This window comes from Pyxicephalus adspersus, chromosome 8 (genome assembly GCF_032062135.1).
Source record: "Pyxicephalus adspersus chromosome 8, UCB_Pads_2.0, whole genome shotgun sequence".
In the NCBI taxonomy this organism is placed as follows: Eukaryota; Metazoa; Chordata; class Amphibia; order Anura; family Pyxicephalidae; genus Pyxicephalus; species Pyxicephalus adspersus.
In genome coordinates this window covers 62,558,814-62,573,780 of record NC_092865.1, presented here as the reverse complement: position 1 = coordinate 62,573,780, position 14,967 = coordinate 62,558,814, and the positions used below count along the sequence as shown (strand labels likewise).

The window sequence follows — 14,967 nt, the reverse complement described above, 5'->3', positions numbered from 1 at the left end:
AAGAAGGATAGAAAGAAGAAACTGAGAGGGAAAGAATACAAAAAATCAGGAAGGAAGCAAAGAAAAAGTGTGTAGGAAGGAGAGAATGTTAGGTGAGAAAGGAGAAATAAGTAAAAAAAGGAAGGAAGAAAATGAATGAGGTAGGCAGATAAACAGGATGATGGAAGAAAGAAAAAACAATCAAGTGAAAAAAAGAATAAATGGAAAAAACAAGAGAGAAATTTAGGAGCAAAGATTAAAAAAGGAAAAGGATTTGAAGATTTCTCAGAATCCCTAAAGTATTGTCAGTAAATTCCCCAGTGAAAACTGTTTATCCATGCAGCCATATCTGTACTCCATGTGGTCATAACCTTCCAGTGAAACCCTCGGCTCAGCAAAATGATGGCTCTGGAATTCTTTTTTTGACAACAGCAGAAATGTGACGAGTTAAGCTGCATGGGGTGTTTTGTGGAAAGACAGTACCTGACAGGGCTCAGAGTCTCTTTCATGTACATGCACGTATGCATTAAATTAACGTCTTAACTAGGGTTAAGTAGATCTAGAAATAACCTTCCCATTAACAGGAAGGTGAAGGGGAAACATGCTGCAGAGTGCTACGCAGGAATCCTATGATCTGCCCTTCTCCTGTGTGGCTAGTGACAGTTCAGCCAACATGTACATGCTAGCCCAGAGAATGTGTGAATGTGGATCTATGTGTGGGATTATCTGTTAGAAATTATTACACATTCCATCCACAAAACAAATCCATAAAGTGTCCCGCCATTCCACATCAATACAGGCAAACAGCCGGGTACCCTGGGAAATGGAATCCTGTAAGTACACTTATAAAACAGAAGAAAAAAAGCACTTCAAAAGTAATTAAAGGTTTACAAAACAAACTTTTACAAGGAACCTTAACTCATTCCCATTCAAATTACCTAGGAACACAGTAAAGTGCTAATTTATAGAATGTCTTTGAACAAGACTGTACCCATCGGTATAGCTAAGAAGATCAGACAATAGATGCTGTATATATACCAAGATTGAAGATGAAATAGAGATCAATTTGTCAGAGACATAAAATATTTTTCATGTCACACAGCAGCCAAATCATACACACTCTTTCATTTCTCATTCATTGTTTTAATCAGATAGTTGGCTGCAAGGCAGTATGGTTCTTAGTGACCCATGAATGAGTCTTGTAATCCACAAACCTCCTGCCACATTATATTGTCAGGTCAGTGACCTTACTGCAGCTTTCATTAATAATCCCACTATAAAAGTCTTTATTCAGGCACTTTCTGTTATAGGGTAACAGCAAAATTTCAATGAACTCCTGCATTGTTACTTGCTTGTCACATGAGCTTCTAAAGAAGACTACAAGTGTCTGTTTCACACATACAGCATCCATTGCTGTAATTAGCACACATTAGGTAGGTATAGTCTACTGTTGTCATAAATACAAATTATTGTGATTACAATCATCCCTGGTAAAAATTCAGCATCACTAAATGACCAAGGGGGGTGACTGCTGTCATTTCCAAAACTTTTCTGAAATTGTTCCTTTGGCAGGACAGTGGCATGACTATGGGCTTTGTAAAGCATAATATGTCTGAGCTATATAAATACAAGATTATAATAATAATAATAATACACAGAGCTTTAGCAAACCTAATGAAAGCGTTCTGCAACTAAATTACAACAGAACAAGTGATTATAAATGCAAATAGGTGCAAGAAGAGATGGTGTGAAGAAACTTAAAAAGTTTTGTATAAAGGCTAGATCTGCTGATCTACTAATAAAATCACCCCATAGATCCAAACACAGTGTCAGTTTAGAACAGCCAGTGCGCATGTTTAATAAAGTAGGGTGAAGAGCAATAATTCATGACATACCAGATCAGTGAAAGTTTTCTCACCAGTTGTAGATTTCTTCTAACATGGAAAGGTGAAGCCCTAAACTAACCCTCCAATGCCAAAGTAAAAAAAAAGATTTTGCACTTTTAAAAGATGTCATGGCTTTGACAGACACACTAGGATAAACGGGATCAAAGGTAGAGAAACCCCCATCGAGATTATCTCCTCTGCAATCTGTAAATATTCCAAGCCTTGGATTTCTTAATAAAAAACAGACTGAACAATGGTTGAATACAGTTGTTATAAACTTTGACAAGGGAATCTCACACATACAGCATTGTAAGAATGAAAATATTGTGTTTTCTTTGATGCAAAAAGGAAAATATGAGACATGAAAAAGACGTGTAAATGTTGTGACATTCATAAAGTAGGTGATATATGCACATCAGTAAAAAGGGGGCCTCTAATTGTCCAAAGAAAGGCCGAGTGTGGGGATTACCGCTGCATAGTTGTGGAAAGGTCATACACCCAGAAAAGATTATTTTTTCCATGAATATCTCTTAAGGAAGAGCTCTAAAATGGAAAAGTAGGATAATGTTTAAAAAGCAGAGTTGTAAAAATACTAAGGACAGCTATCTAATGCTGATGTATAAGTGAATGTTGACGTTATTATTAATATGATCTCATTTTCTCCATTAGCCAGGATTCTAAGAACAAATGTTTAGCCATTTGGGCTACTGGCTATAAATGAGGAGCAGCATTTTTTCCAAGATTGGTAACTATTGCACCTTTTCTGTAAGACATATTAGCAAAACTGTTAACAGTGAATTATAGTTCAACTCTACAGGAAATAACCACTGCAAATTATTGGCTTGAGGTATCAGCACCATGTGGCTTCCTCTCTTTCTTTTCACATGACAAAACTTTATAATTTGCCGTTTGGGGGTAGGTTTGATTAAGCCTTAGCCCTGTGTAAGCTCCTACTGGAAACATTTGAAACTTACATCAGACCTACTTCCTTTGCTCCCATGGACTTAGAGGGGAGATGGTAAGTTAAAGCAGCTGTGAGGACTGCCATTAAAGCCAAAAACATTTTTAGTTTTTATTGGGGAAAAATTGAAACTCCAGTTGGGTTTTTACTGCTATCCGGTGCTCTGTTAGCGTGGTCCTGTTAATAACAGCTGCAATCAAACTGGAGAAAAGGGAAAATCTGCAACAGGAAGAGTCACAACTTTTCCCTACTGTACAAAGGAGAAGCATTTTTTTCATTTGTATGGCTGCTGGGTATTTCCTGTCTGGCTACTTGCTGGCAGAACCGAAAGTGAGGGTAAATTTCTGTAATAAAGCACCAGATAGAAAAAAATTTTGGTTGGACATCCAGTTTAAAATTAACCTGCTTCTTTCATCTCGTAAAAAACTACCCCTAGGAAGAACATGGCTTTGCTATGTTTGGTGGCAGAATTGAACCCATGGGTCCCAGAGTATGCCAAGTCTCAATACCCAATTTAGGAAAACAAATATGGGTACCGGGTGCTCCCTAGAAGGAACAAAAAGTAGAGCAGCCGAAATTGATTTTACCCATGCATAGTATGCACAGCATGTGTGAAACGCATAGTTATTTGCTGCTACTCTGTAGTATATGACTTCTAAGAAATAATCCCACGTTTAAACGGCAAATGCCTAATATCTGCATTTGTTCTTCAAAGTTGAACCTGTTTCTTTGCCTTTATGGGCAATGTACAGGTTAATTTCAACAAATGCTACCATCATTTATTGAGCACAATTGCCATTACAAAACTCTGTAAAAAATTCAACGAGGTGTACAAATACTACTTGAAAAGCTGATCTCACTGTTCTGCTCTACAGCATGAAATATGCCAGGAAGGACGTGGTCCATGTTCGGAGGAGTATGAAGTTCCTCTGGGATCAAATGTTAAATTTAGAACATCACCATAATTTAGAACATCATCATCGTTCATACTTTCAAACCCTTTGTTTGCTGATACAGGTTGACCAAGGCAGAAATGACATTATTACAAATGACAGATATATTCGCCTGTTTGCTAGGAAGCAATTACAAGCTTGTTAATAGTGCATTTTATTGTTGTGTGGTTTTACTGGATATAAACATAGAAATGGAACATTCTACGATGTGAGTCAGTGGCCTAATGTGATCGTGGTCACATCACACAGGCGAGAAAACCAAGCAAACAGTAAAACTTGTCTGAGCGCCTCCGAATGGCATGTGACTGCGCCATGTAAAAATAAACTTCGAGGAGCACATAAAGAAAACGGAATGTGTTCAGCCTTTGCCAAAACCCACCGAAATCTATTAATATGATGCTACTCACCAAGAGTCATAATCTCGAAATGTGCAAGCAATGATTCTCCTTATAAAGAGGTGTTAGAGACCAAAAGGTGACAACAGGTCGACCTGAAGGTGATTCAGTTTAACATTTTGAGATCAATCATTTTAATTGTGAAAATATTTTTAGCAGTGCATGATATTTCTTGGACAACCTAAAAGGCCTTCTCAGGTCAAGAATTAATGTTTCTCCTAATTTTATGATACAATTTTTTTCACATTAAAAAAAAAACTTGACACTACATTCAGATGGAGTATTGAGTATACTTTAGGTTAAATGATGTTCTATATATATGAGTCTTGTAATCCACTGCCAGCTTGGAGCTAGGGGGAATGGCAGCACAGGAAGGAAGCACCATTTTTCCTCTAACCAAACCCCCCCCCCCCCTGCAATTTAGCCAGTAACACATACCCATCTTACCCTGACATTTCACCTAGAAAAATCCTACTATTCTAACATTTATTGCAGTGTATGCAAGTGTATGTTAAATATGCAATTGATAATGTTTTGTTCGATCATATCTATTCAATAAGTGCAACAAAGACTTTTTTCTTTAAACAGACTATATTTTTGGCTCTTGTTTACAACACAATGCCACCTATAACTGCTTTGGAAATTGACCACACTTGAATAAACTGTACTGCTGGGATCTGTTTGTGCTGTGTCTCTTTTTCACATATTTTCTTATATAAATCTCTTTATTAAAAGCCTATTAAAAATAAATATTTAAAATATTGAGAACTATACAAGTGAAGATATATGGGGTACCCCTGTATATCAGCATAAGCCTTCCTTATGCCACATCTAAATCCAATACACATATATGTTAATGACAGGAGTAAAACCATGGCAAGGGACGCTATAGACATTACTTGTGTAGCCTAAAGGCTGATCAGAAAATAAAAACACAGTGCTCTATGTTTACGCACAAGGCATGTCAGTTTATATAATCATGCTTCTCCCTTGTAAGTCTAAAACAGTTGTAGAACATCTGAACATATGTTTCTAGCAAGGCCGAGCTTCCCAGCATACTTTTAGATTAGTAACAGAGCCCGTATGAAAGACTTTGATGATCAATTGCTGCTGGATGGCAAGTGGACGATCTGAAATTTATTTCCAACATCTGCCATTGAATATATGCATGTAAGGGGGGGAACCCACTGGCTGTATGTTCGCTCGAGTGTCAGTGTCTTAATGCCCTCTTTCAATAGATATTTGTTATCACATTTTTATTCATTTGTGGATTGCTAAATTGAAAATTCCAGAAACCAAAAATCACATGGACAGAAGTAGGTCAATTATAACGTATGCACGGTCTTCAAGAAAAATCTAAAAACCTGCAATAAAGAATACTTATAGCCAAATATATATTTTTTTTTAATTTTGAAAAAAAGTAGATTATAACCTCTTCTCCAGGTACTTTTACCACCCATTTAGGAAATGCCCTCTTAGACTTTTTCAAGAAAAAAAACGTGCATTGTCAGATTTTCCAGATTGCTGTTATGATGACAACTGTAAATGTTGAATTGCCCCTTCCTTCAGTCTTGGTGACAATAGTAACTGCGACAAAGGGGGTGAATATTGGGTACAAACACAACGCCAAAAAGGTAAAAAGGTTCCTTAACTTTACCCAATCTACCAAAACCATAGAAAAGATTTTATATACACGTAGGAGCACATTTATAAAAGTTTCCAGTCATGATTTACACATTTTATTGGTTTTATTTGTAAATTATGTGTATGGTGAAACTTTTTAGATCCTTTTAAAATGTCTGATTCATAACGCAAGTGAAAAAAAAAACTAATGGTTTGCATCCATAGTCTTTTTGAAGATGCAAAGAACTGAACAAGAATGGCTGATACTGTCATTTTGATTTTTCTATAAATGGGTGATAAATGTCTGCTAATTACAGGGCAATCATTTTCTAGAAACCCAATGGGTGGTATATTTATGAATAGATATAGGTCCACTGTAAAAACTAGATCAGTTGTTTGAATCCCTGATGAAGAGCAAACACTTTAAATGTTAGGTCGGCATTGGGTATCCCAATGAGTGGGATAGAAATTGATATGGTGGGGCAAACATACAGCATATGCACAGGTTCCCTATAACAAACTGTTGTTGAAAAAAACTTAAACTTAAAAGACTACCCATGTATATAAAGTTGCAATCCTGTTTAATAATAATAACAATGAGCCAAAACTCTTTACACACACACAAGAACCCTCGACAGCAGTGTTTCACAAGCAGTATTCCTCCAGAAGCTGCTAAGGGTTCCATTTGTGCCTTTTAGGTCTCTATAATTAATACCAATTATTTTTTTGCTATGTGGAGGTGGAATTCTTCCCACTCAACATTTTTAGCTTTGTGCAAGGGTAGAATTATTCTCCCTATCCAGGAGTGGAAGAGGCATTCTTTTTCTTAACGTTATTTTAAGGGATCCCCTATGTCATAAAGGTCAGGATTCTGCTACTGCCCAGAATCGGAACCCTACAAAAAATTGCACAACTTAACTTTTGCCAAGTTACCATGTCTGTGAATATAATTTGCAGCCTATTTAAATAAAAGTATATTTAAGGTCCATAATTTGACAAATAAATGGGCACATCTTTAATTCATCCACATTTTTCTTTCTTAGATCCTCTCTCTAGAGATCCTTTTGAAATACTGCAGAGATTGAGACAGTGTTTGAAATCAGGGCTGTGGCGTGGTTTGGAAACCCTCTCAAAGCCATTTCTTTTTAAAGTGGGAATCAGGACTTCATTTACAGTAAATTATTAAATTGTTTAAATGTCATCTTTACCCTGCCAAAATAACTTTTATTTTAATAAAACATACTTTTGGCAAAAGGCCACCCCTAATCCGTTTGACACGAACCGGGTCTGTTGCTTTTAAAAAGCCTAGCGTCTTGGGCTTAATGAGGACCTAAAGGCAACAAAAGTGGAATACTTTGTTAATAGCAACCATGGGCAAATCACGAGTTTCCAATTTGAGAAATTGGAATGTTTTGACAATGTATTCATATTGCTTATGTCTATTTTGTGGCCTTGAAGGCAAAACAATGAAGCCAATTAAACCCATAACCCATACAATATTATATTAAACTCAATTACATATATTTTCATAAGGCAAAGAGCAGAGTAAATGACCAATAACCTAAATATGTTTTTCATTGTCCAGGGTACTCTGTACCAATGAATTTTTCAGGTCATTATTATTTCTATGTATCTATGTATAAGCTACATTTCACACAACTAGTAGGAATGTGATCACAAACTATTAGTTTCCTAGTGACCATTTTCTATTTTGGAGTACATTTTGTGTATATCAGGTAAAGAACTCTTGATGCCAACAAAAAAAGTTTGCAACAACAAGAACATCAATGCCATGACATTTGACTAGGATGCATCTTGGATATCATTGTTAAACTCTTTTCCTTACATAAGTACTATCAGAAAAGCCAATATGAGAAATTATGGTTGTCTATTGGTCATTTGTTGCATGGACAGTGGCCAACTCCACGTCAAAATCTGTTGGGCATATCTTCTGTAGAAAGGATATCCATGAAAATACTTTGGCACCTACTACTTCCATGGTTGCATCGTGCCCATGGCTAATGTGTGTGGGTAATATGAATAATGATAGAAAAGAAGTGTTGCCACCCTAGGACAGGACTATACCCTTCCCCAATTCTACATGGTGGGAAGTTACATTGTCCTTGAAGACCTCATGTGATCTGCTGGTTACAATGTAACTGATGAGATTGTCATTTAGGGCAGAATGCACAGGGGAAAGTAAGCTGCAAAGCAAACTTAATATCTTTGCAAACCTGGTTTTTACATTGTCATTTTGTTGTGGTTAGTTTGTGCTGTGGGTAAGAAGGATCCCCCAGAAAACTACAGGGAGAAGATACAAGAGTAGTCAACCTTCACAAAAAGGGGAGCAGCAGTGGCAGGTCCTTATCACAGGAAGATTCTGAATGAAGGCAAATTACAATAGTAATATTTACTGTACAGATCTGCAAGAAACTCACAAAAAACATCAAGACTCAAGTAGGAATACACAATACTCCTGTATTTGGATAATATTTGTTTAGCATGGATTTCAAAATGTAGTCCATTTAACCATTTTTTTTCAGTAAACCACAGTACAAACAAATAAAAAAAATTCTAACCTGATCTGGAGAGGGTCTATGGCTAGAAAGCATTCTCCCAGGAGAACGGTGATGGTGGTGGTGGTGATGATGGTGATGGTGGTGATGGTCGTCTTCATAGTTGTCTGCTATAAGTTTCATTCGATTCTGTGTCTGGATGGAAAACAAAAAAAAAAAAAAGAAATTATCATCAGTACTTTATTAAAAGCTCCTATTCTTTAACTCAAGCATGTTGAGCTGTTTCCATTGAAACCATCATTTAAACAACAGATTCATGGTAGTGTCTTAACACACAACTAATAGAAAATACATTTTCCAACCATGAAAATTATTCTGAAATTTGGAATGTTATCCTATTGATAGCCAGGAAAAGAGAACAATGTGGTTAGGCTATTCAATAAACATTAGATCACCCAACTATTTATGAATAGGACTTCCAAGCCCTTTTTGTCAACAACTGGTACAAATGAAAGTAGGAAACCAGTCAACTTTAGTAAAATGTCTTTAAACCTCCATGTTTGAGCAGATACCAGTCATCATGTATCAGGACAAAAAGAGTTACCATTAGTTAGACCATCTATTCATGTTAATCAAGCCAACACTCAAACTGTCTTAACTGTGTTTACTGTACATTTTCCTATCCAATATCAGAAACAAAAACCCCTGTGAAACCACTATTATTTTTAAAAGCAGATGTTGGGCATGTAAGACAGTTGCATTGAACTAAGTTATCTTTTTATAGATTGTGGACTGGATGCCATGTTTATAGGCATTGTACAATCATCCCCAGTTTACAATATATTATATTCATTATCTTATTCTGTTAAAGATTTGGCCTCAAATGAAGATCTGAAGATGGGATTAAATGGCATTTTATTCTTCACAAGAGATTAAGCACGGCAAAATGACTGGGTATTTAACATAAAGCCAAATCCAAGTCCCATGGTAGGGGTGCAAACAGAACACCTTGCTCAGGTTCCAACCACCTAAATCACCAAACAGCCAGAACTCTTACCAAGCTAATATAAAATTAAATAATAAATTGTGGGTGAAAAATCCAGAAATGTGTGTGATAGAACAAAAGATCAAGAAATCTGAAATCTCCACTAACAAGCTGGGGCATTTTAAAGCCAGCCAGCATGATTTTTTTCTCAACAAAATTTAGATCTTAGGAAAGTATTTTCCACCCTTTACTTGCAAACACCTGGACAGTAAAATTACTGTTTCAAGGACTCAAATGATGTCATTGCACACACTTTCGGCATCTTCTGTAATGACAGAATGTTTCCACAAAGTACGTTCATCAAAATGTGTAGTTTCTTTTTAAAACAGCGGTTACCCAGATCTATTTGAAGAAAGAATAAACAGTAGTTTGATCCTGTTATTATATCTTATTGTAGAATGGGCTTTTACTGTATAAGGAGTGTAAGGTGAACACAGGTGGATAGGCAGGCTGAATCAGTTTCCAGATGTGAGAGGTCAAGTCTCAATCTTCCAGAGATAACAGCTGAATCATTTGGACCTGTTATGTCTGTGTGATGGATTGATTGTTACAGTTTTGTCTTTCACTCTATTAAGATATAAGAAATGCCTATTTTCAAAAAGAAAACCGTAACAAATCCCTAATTTTACACAAAGTCATATATTTTATGGATAGCTTTACTTACTGAACTAAACTCTGAACAATATCACATTGTGAAGTTAGTGGCTCGACATTAACTTTGGAAAGAACTGAAATATCGGTAGGTTCATGTACCCATTTGCTTCTTCTTTAGGAACCCTGGCGTAGGGGGTTTCAGATCACCCCATGCTTATTCACATTATTGATTTTGCAGTGATTACAGGATGTTTGCTCCCTCTGCTACCCACCAATTTACCGCTTCACCATGTTCTTTATCACTGAACAAATGTAGCATGGTTGGCTCTGTGGTTAGCACTCTGGCCTTTCCAGAGCTGGGTCCCTGGTTCGATTCTTGGCCAGGACACTATTTGCAATAGGTTTGCATGTTCTTCCCCTGTTTGCGTGGGTTTCATCCAGGTACTCTGGTTTCCCCTCACATGCCGAAAACATGCAATAACGTTAATTGGCTTCCCCAAAGAAACTCTATTTAGACTGTGGTAATGACATTTGTCTCTACTAGGGACATTAGATTATGAACCTCTCTGAGGGACAGTTAGTGTCATGGATTTGCGATGTCCCATGTCTAATGACCAAAATGCAAGTTAATAATAATAAGCATTTCTTGATACAGCAGTTCACAGTTGTCCATGGTAGATTTCAGCATCAGGCATTTGGTTGTCTATTTAGCTGCCTGAACAAATGCCAGTGCTTGTCAACCACATGTAGATTGATATGGACAAACACCAACTCAATTGGAGGCTACATTTTCATTCAGCCACAGCTCTGCTTTAAAAAACGTTTATATGAACAAACCCATAGTCTTATGTATGACCATGCCAGTGCAAAAAACTGTTATTTTCCCACTTCTAACATTATTAGCTTTTTATTGTATTTCTTTGTATGAGACCTCTCATCCAAGGTACACTTGATGTATCTTAAAGGATTAAGCATGAGAAGATTATTTGGACAGCACACAGTATGTTCCACTGGATCCTCACCCACAGCAGGGAACATACAACAATACATGGCAGATGATCTTTAATATGTTCTACATAAATCCAAAAAACTATCTTAAAAAAAACTCTTACATTGGAGAATAATTTCAAGCCATTAGTAGAAACACAAATCAGAATAAAAAACCTACGTAACTAGTTTGGTATTTTGTACAGTGGAGTAGAAACTGCTCAGGTAAGGATCACAAGATGACACAGGTAGCGTTGTTGAAAATATAGTGCCGAAAATGCAAATCTCTGTTTTTTTGACGCATGGAAGTGCAGACCTAAACTCAAAAAAAAAAAAAAAAATACCAGGAGGTAGTGCTAAGTGACCAAATAGACATTCAATGTCTTTCGTTGTCATATACAGAGCCAGAAGCTGGAAAGTAAATGTCTCCTACGCATGCGCAGAGGTTACATCTTCCGGGAACAACCATTGGTTGAGGAGGATCGTCCTACTCTCATAGGTTCGCTGTGGAGACGGCGATGGACTGACATGGCAATGACGGGTCCTGTCATCACTGCAGTACAGCTGCACACAGGTAAGCCTGCGTTATAATTGGCTGCTGACTTTGGCAAGAGCTCTCCACCTACTAACAAGTATATTTTCGCTTTAAGCATTACACCAGTCTATACCTTTATATGTTTCATATATATGTAAATTATGAGTTTGAGTAATATTGTAGCTGATAAACCTAAAGGAATAGAGCATGTGTACTTTGTACTTAATAAAAAGGAGTTACAAACAAAACAGAAAAAATACAGGGGACCTTGAGTCCTCAAATATTCAGTAATAGTAATGCTACAAAACATAGTTAAGGATTGTAAAGGACTTAGAAGACATGATCAGATAAAGTGGACTATGCCGCTAAAAGACTGGTTGGAGAAATGATACATGATGAATCAGAGACTGGAGACAATTTAGATGGGCCTGCTAGAGATCATTTTTTCCAGTGATAACCGTCTTATGGGACATTAGCTTTTATATCCTGTCTACATTTTACTTTAGATATTTAGGTAATAAAAACTACTGTCAAAAAGGCGGTTGACCAGTTTAGTTTTTTTGATACAAAATATAGATCTAATTTAAAAAATACCAAAGTTATCCTGCTAGAGTGAAGGACAATTACATTACATTTGGCGATCTGGCATATCCCGAATCAATTACTTACGAATAACATTAATGGAAAAGAACACAACACGGAACTGAACCGCTGGTAGCAGATCAATACTGTAATACCGCCCCTCCAGGCAATGCAGAGTTCAAGAATTATTTGAAAGACAGCAGTGGAACATAAACTTGGGCAGCTTCAAAGTGTTACAAGCTGAATATTTTTCTAATCCAAAGATTTTAGCTCCTGAACCCCTCAGACACAGTCCATCTGGAAATCTTTCTTATGGATATTAAACATCTTTAGAATGTTTTTTTTATTAGTGAATTGGAATTAAAATTCCAAAGAAATCACGGATGCAAAACAAAATGTGGGTTATCCATATAAGCTTTCTCATTACACAAGTCTGATTTTTGCTAGCACAAAAAAGCAGAATGTGGAACCCTGGGGTATGCTGCTACAGTATGTGATGCCCAATGTGCAGAGATGACTGATCTTCTAATATCTACATGAATTACAGGTCTCCAAACAACCATAAGGGTAAATTCAACCACCCCTTTTTAGCATACAACAGAGAAGTACATTTACTTTACTGTAGCCACTTTTTGTGTACAGCTGTGAGCATTTTAGTGCTACTTTAAAGTATTTTTCAATGGTAAGTATGTAATCTAATGCTCCTTGATAGTAGGTACCCTGGTTATAATTAGTTGAAGGCAAACACATAGGTTAGTGTAAATTATTTGTAAGTACTAAACTGCCTAATGCAGATTGGTAGACAAATTGTCTCTGAACAATTAATACCAGCATCATGTGCAAGCAGGCCTAAAATAGTCTTCTCTGTTATTATGTAAAACAAAGCACAGTAGAATATTGTTATGAGTTCTGTGCTCTTCCTCCACCTCCTAGATTGTAAGCTCTTCAGGACAGGGTCCTCCCCTCCTGTGTCACTGTCTGTATCTGTCTTTTGCAACCCCTATTTAATGTACAGTGCTGCATATAATGTTGCTGTTACATAAATACTGTTTACTATTATTATTAATTAATTAATATAACTAATTAATAATAATATTAGTAATAATAATAATAATTAGAAACAACTTTTTCACGAGATAGAAAGTTGACTACCAGGACTGCTGTATTAGTCCTAAAAGGCAATGTACCTTTGCTTTTACCCTAAGACTTGGGGGCTGTAAGTTCTAAGTGCAGGACTTAGTAACAAATGCAAGTTGAATTTAAAGAATGTGGAATAATATCCTAAATCCTATATCCTTATCTAACACTTGCAGCCCAAACAAAGCTTTGTACCATTTAATCACTTGTGACTCCAAATGCAATGGTTTATGTGAGTTTTGCATAAAAATGCAATGCTCCAGTGCTCTATGAACGAACAATTGAGTAGTAACTTTCCATAGTGCATAAGACCTAACACACACAGGAGAAGGGAAATGTTGTATCTAACCAGGTCTGGTAATTTTTGTGAATGTGTGGTAGGTCTAACTCCAGGGTCTAATAGATTGAACAGTCATATTTAATCATCGAAAACAACTTCTGTAACTAGTAATTTGTATATGAGATTGCATAGCTATTTCAGGGACTTTAATAGGGTTTTACCATATCCCTAACCCTAGAATAAGCCCCAATGCTTAAATAAATAATTCACAGTAAAGTCTCTATTAAAAATCTTTAATCAATGAAAGGGTATTTTACTTACAAGAAACCTTACAAAGACCAATAACTGACAGTGATTGGTCTGGTCTGGTATTATCTTTGCTTCATATTGTCAGAATATTACTCAAGTATGTTAAAAAAACAATTTTCTGATATTATTTACTATATGATAGTAAATAAGTAATTAACAGTTACTGAAAATGTTTTTTAAACTTATTTGTAGATAGAGTATTTATTTTTGTTAGCAGGTATACAAATATTTATTATAGGTAGTATGTACACAGGCTGTTAGTGTTGCCTTCTCAAAACTAGGCACCTGTAAAGCCCTTTTTAAAATAAGATATTGCCTTGTTTCTGGACCAGTCATTGATTTGTACATTTCAAGCCAATGGATACCAAGAACCTAGGTTACAAGTTACATGAAATAGCTATTGGAACTCTACATCATTCCAAATACATTTATTTCTGCTACAAGGGAAAAATAAAACAGATTCTGTTATCAAAGCCTTCAAAGCCCACATGTTTAATCTTGCAGCTAGAATGGTTTTAATGTATTAAAGCATAACTGTACTAACACATATTAATATGCTTAGTTACCCCCTGCCAAAGTTAATCCAACCTGACCCCCTACGTAGGATGTCTGGGTAAAGAGATTTGGCCATGTGGTCTAATGTCCCTTCAATTGAGGAAGGCAGTTAAAACAAATGGTACTTGAAAGTGATATACAATAATTTTGACCTCTGCGTATAGTTGTTCCTTACGATGCGTTACTGTTTATAACAAAAAATGTATTACCCCCTTAAACATTGTAAAATTTTATAATAGAAATAATAAAAGAAATATTAAAAAAAATAAAAAAACAATGAAAATGCCCTACTAAAAGAAGTCTGAAAGTATATGGGAGGCAGGACAACTGATGGTAGAAGAGTGCGGCATTGGCTGTATACGTTGGAATGTCTATGTTAGGCAGTCTATAGCTTGGATGTTGGAAGGTTTTAATCAAAAAAGTAAAATACTACACTGATATTATCATCTTGATTTGTACTTGTTAATCAGTTGGTAAGTTCTTGCTACTTTACAAGATAAATGAAGGTTTCTTGCTGTTTGTTATCAGGTACGTAACACGTTCCTTTCAAAAGTGCTTAGTAGGCTCTAACTTCATACAGGTAAATCTTTACAGCTTTATGCACATATACATTTCTTTTTAATACATTTT

At 36.1% G+C, this 14,967-nt stretch overlaps 1 protein-coding gene across 10 annotated transcripts in view; it reads right to left on the bottom strand.

The window, feature by feature from the left end:
• The window catches only part of ERC2 (ELKS/RAB6-interacting/CAST family member 2), a 574,412-nt gene that overhangs the window by 155,915 nt on the left and 403,530 nt on the right, over positions 1–14,967 (bottom strand). For all 10 annotated transcript variants that reach the window (XM_072420915.1, XM_072420919.1, XM_072420917.1 and 7 more), the window contains one exon: positions 8,377–8,508. In XM_072420915.1, the coding sequence (XP_072277016.1) occupies positions 8,377–8,508 (132 nt within the window). The remainder of the gene's footprint in view (positions 1–8,376; positions 8,509–14,967) is intronic.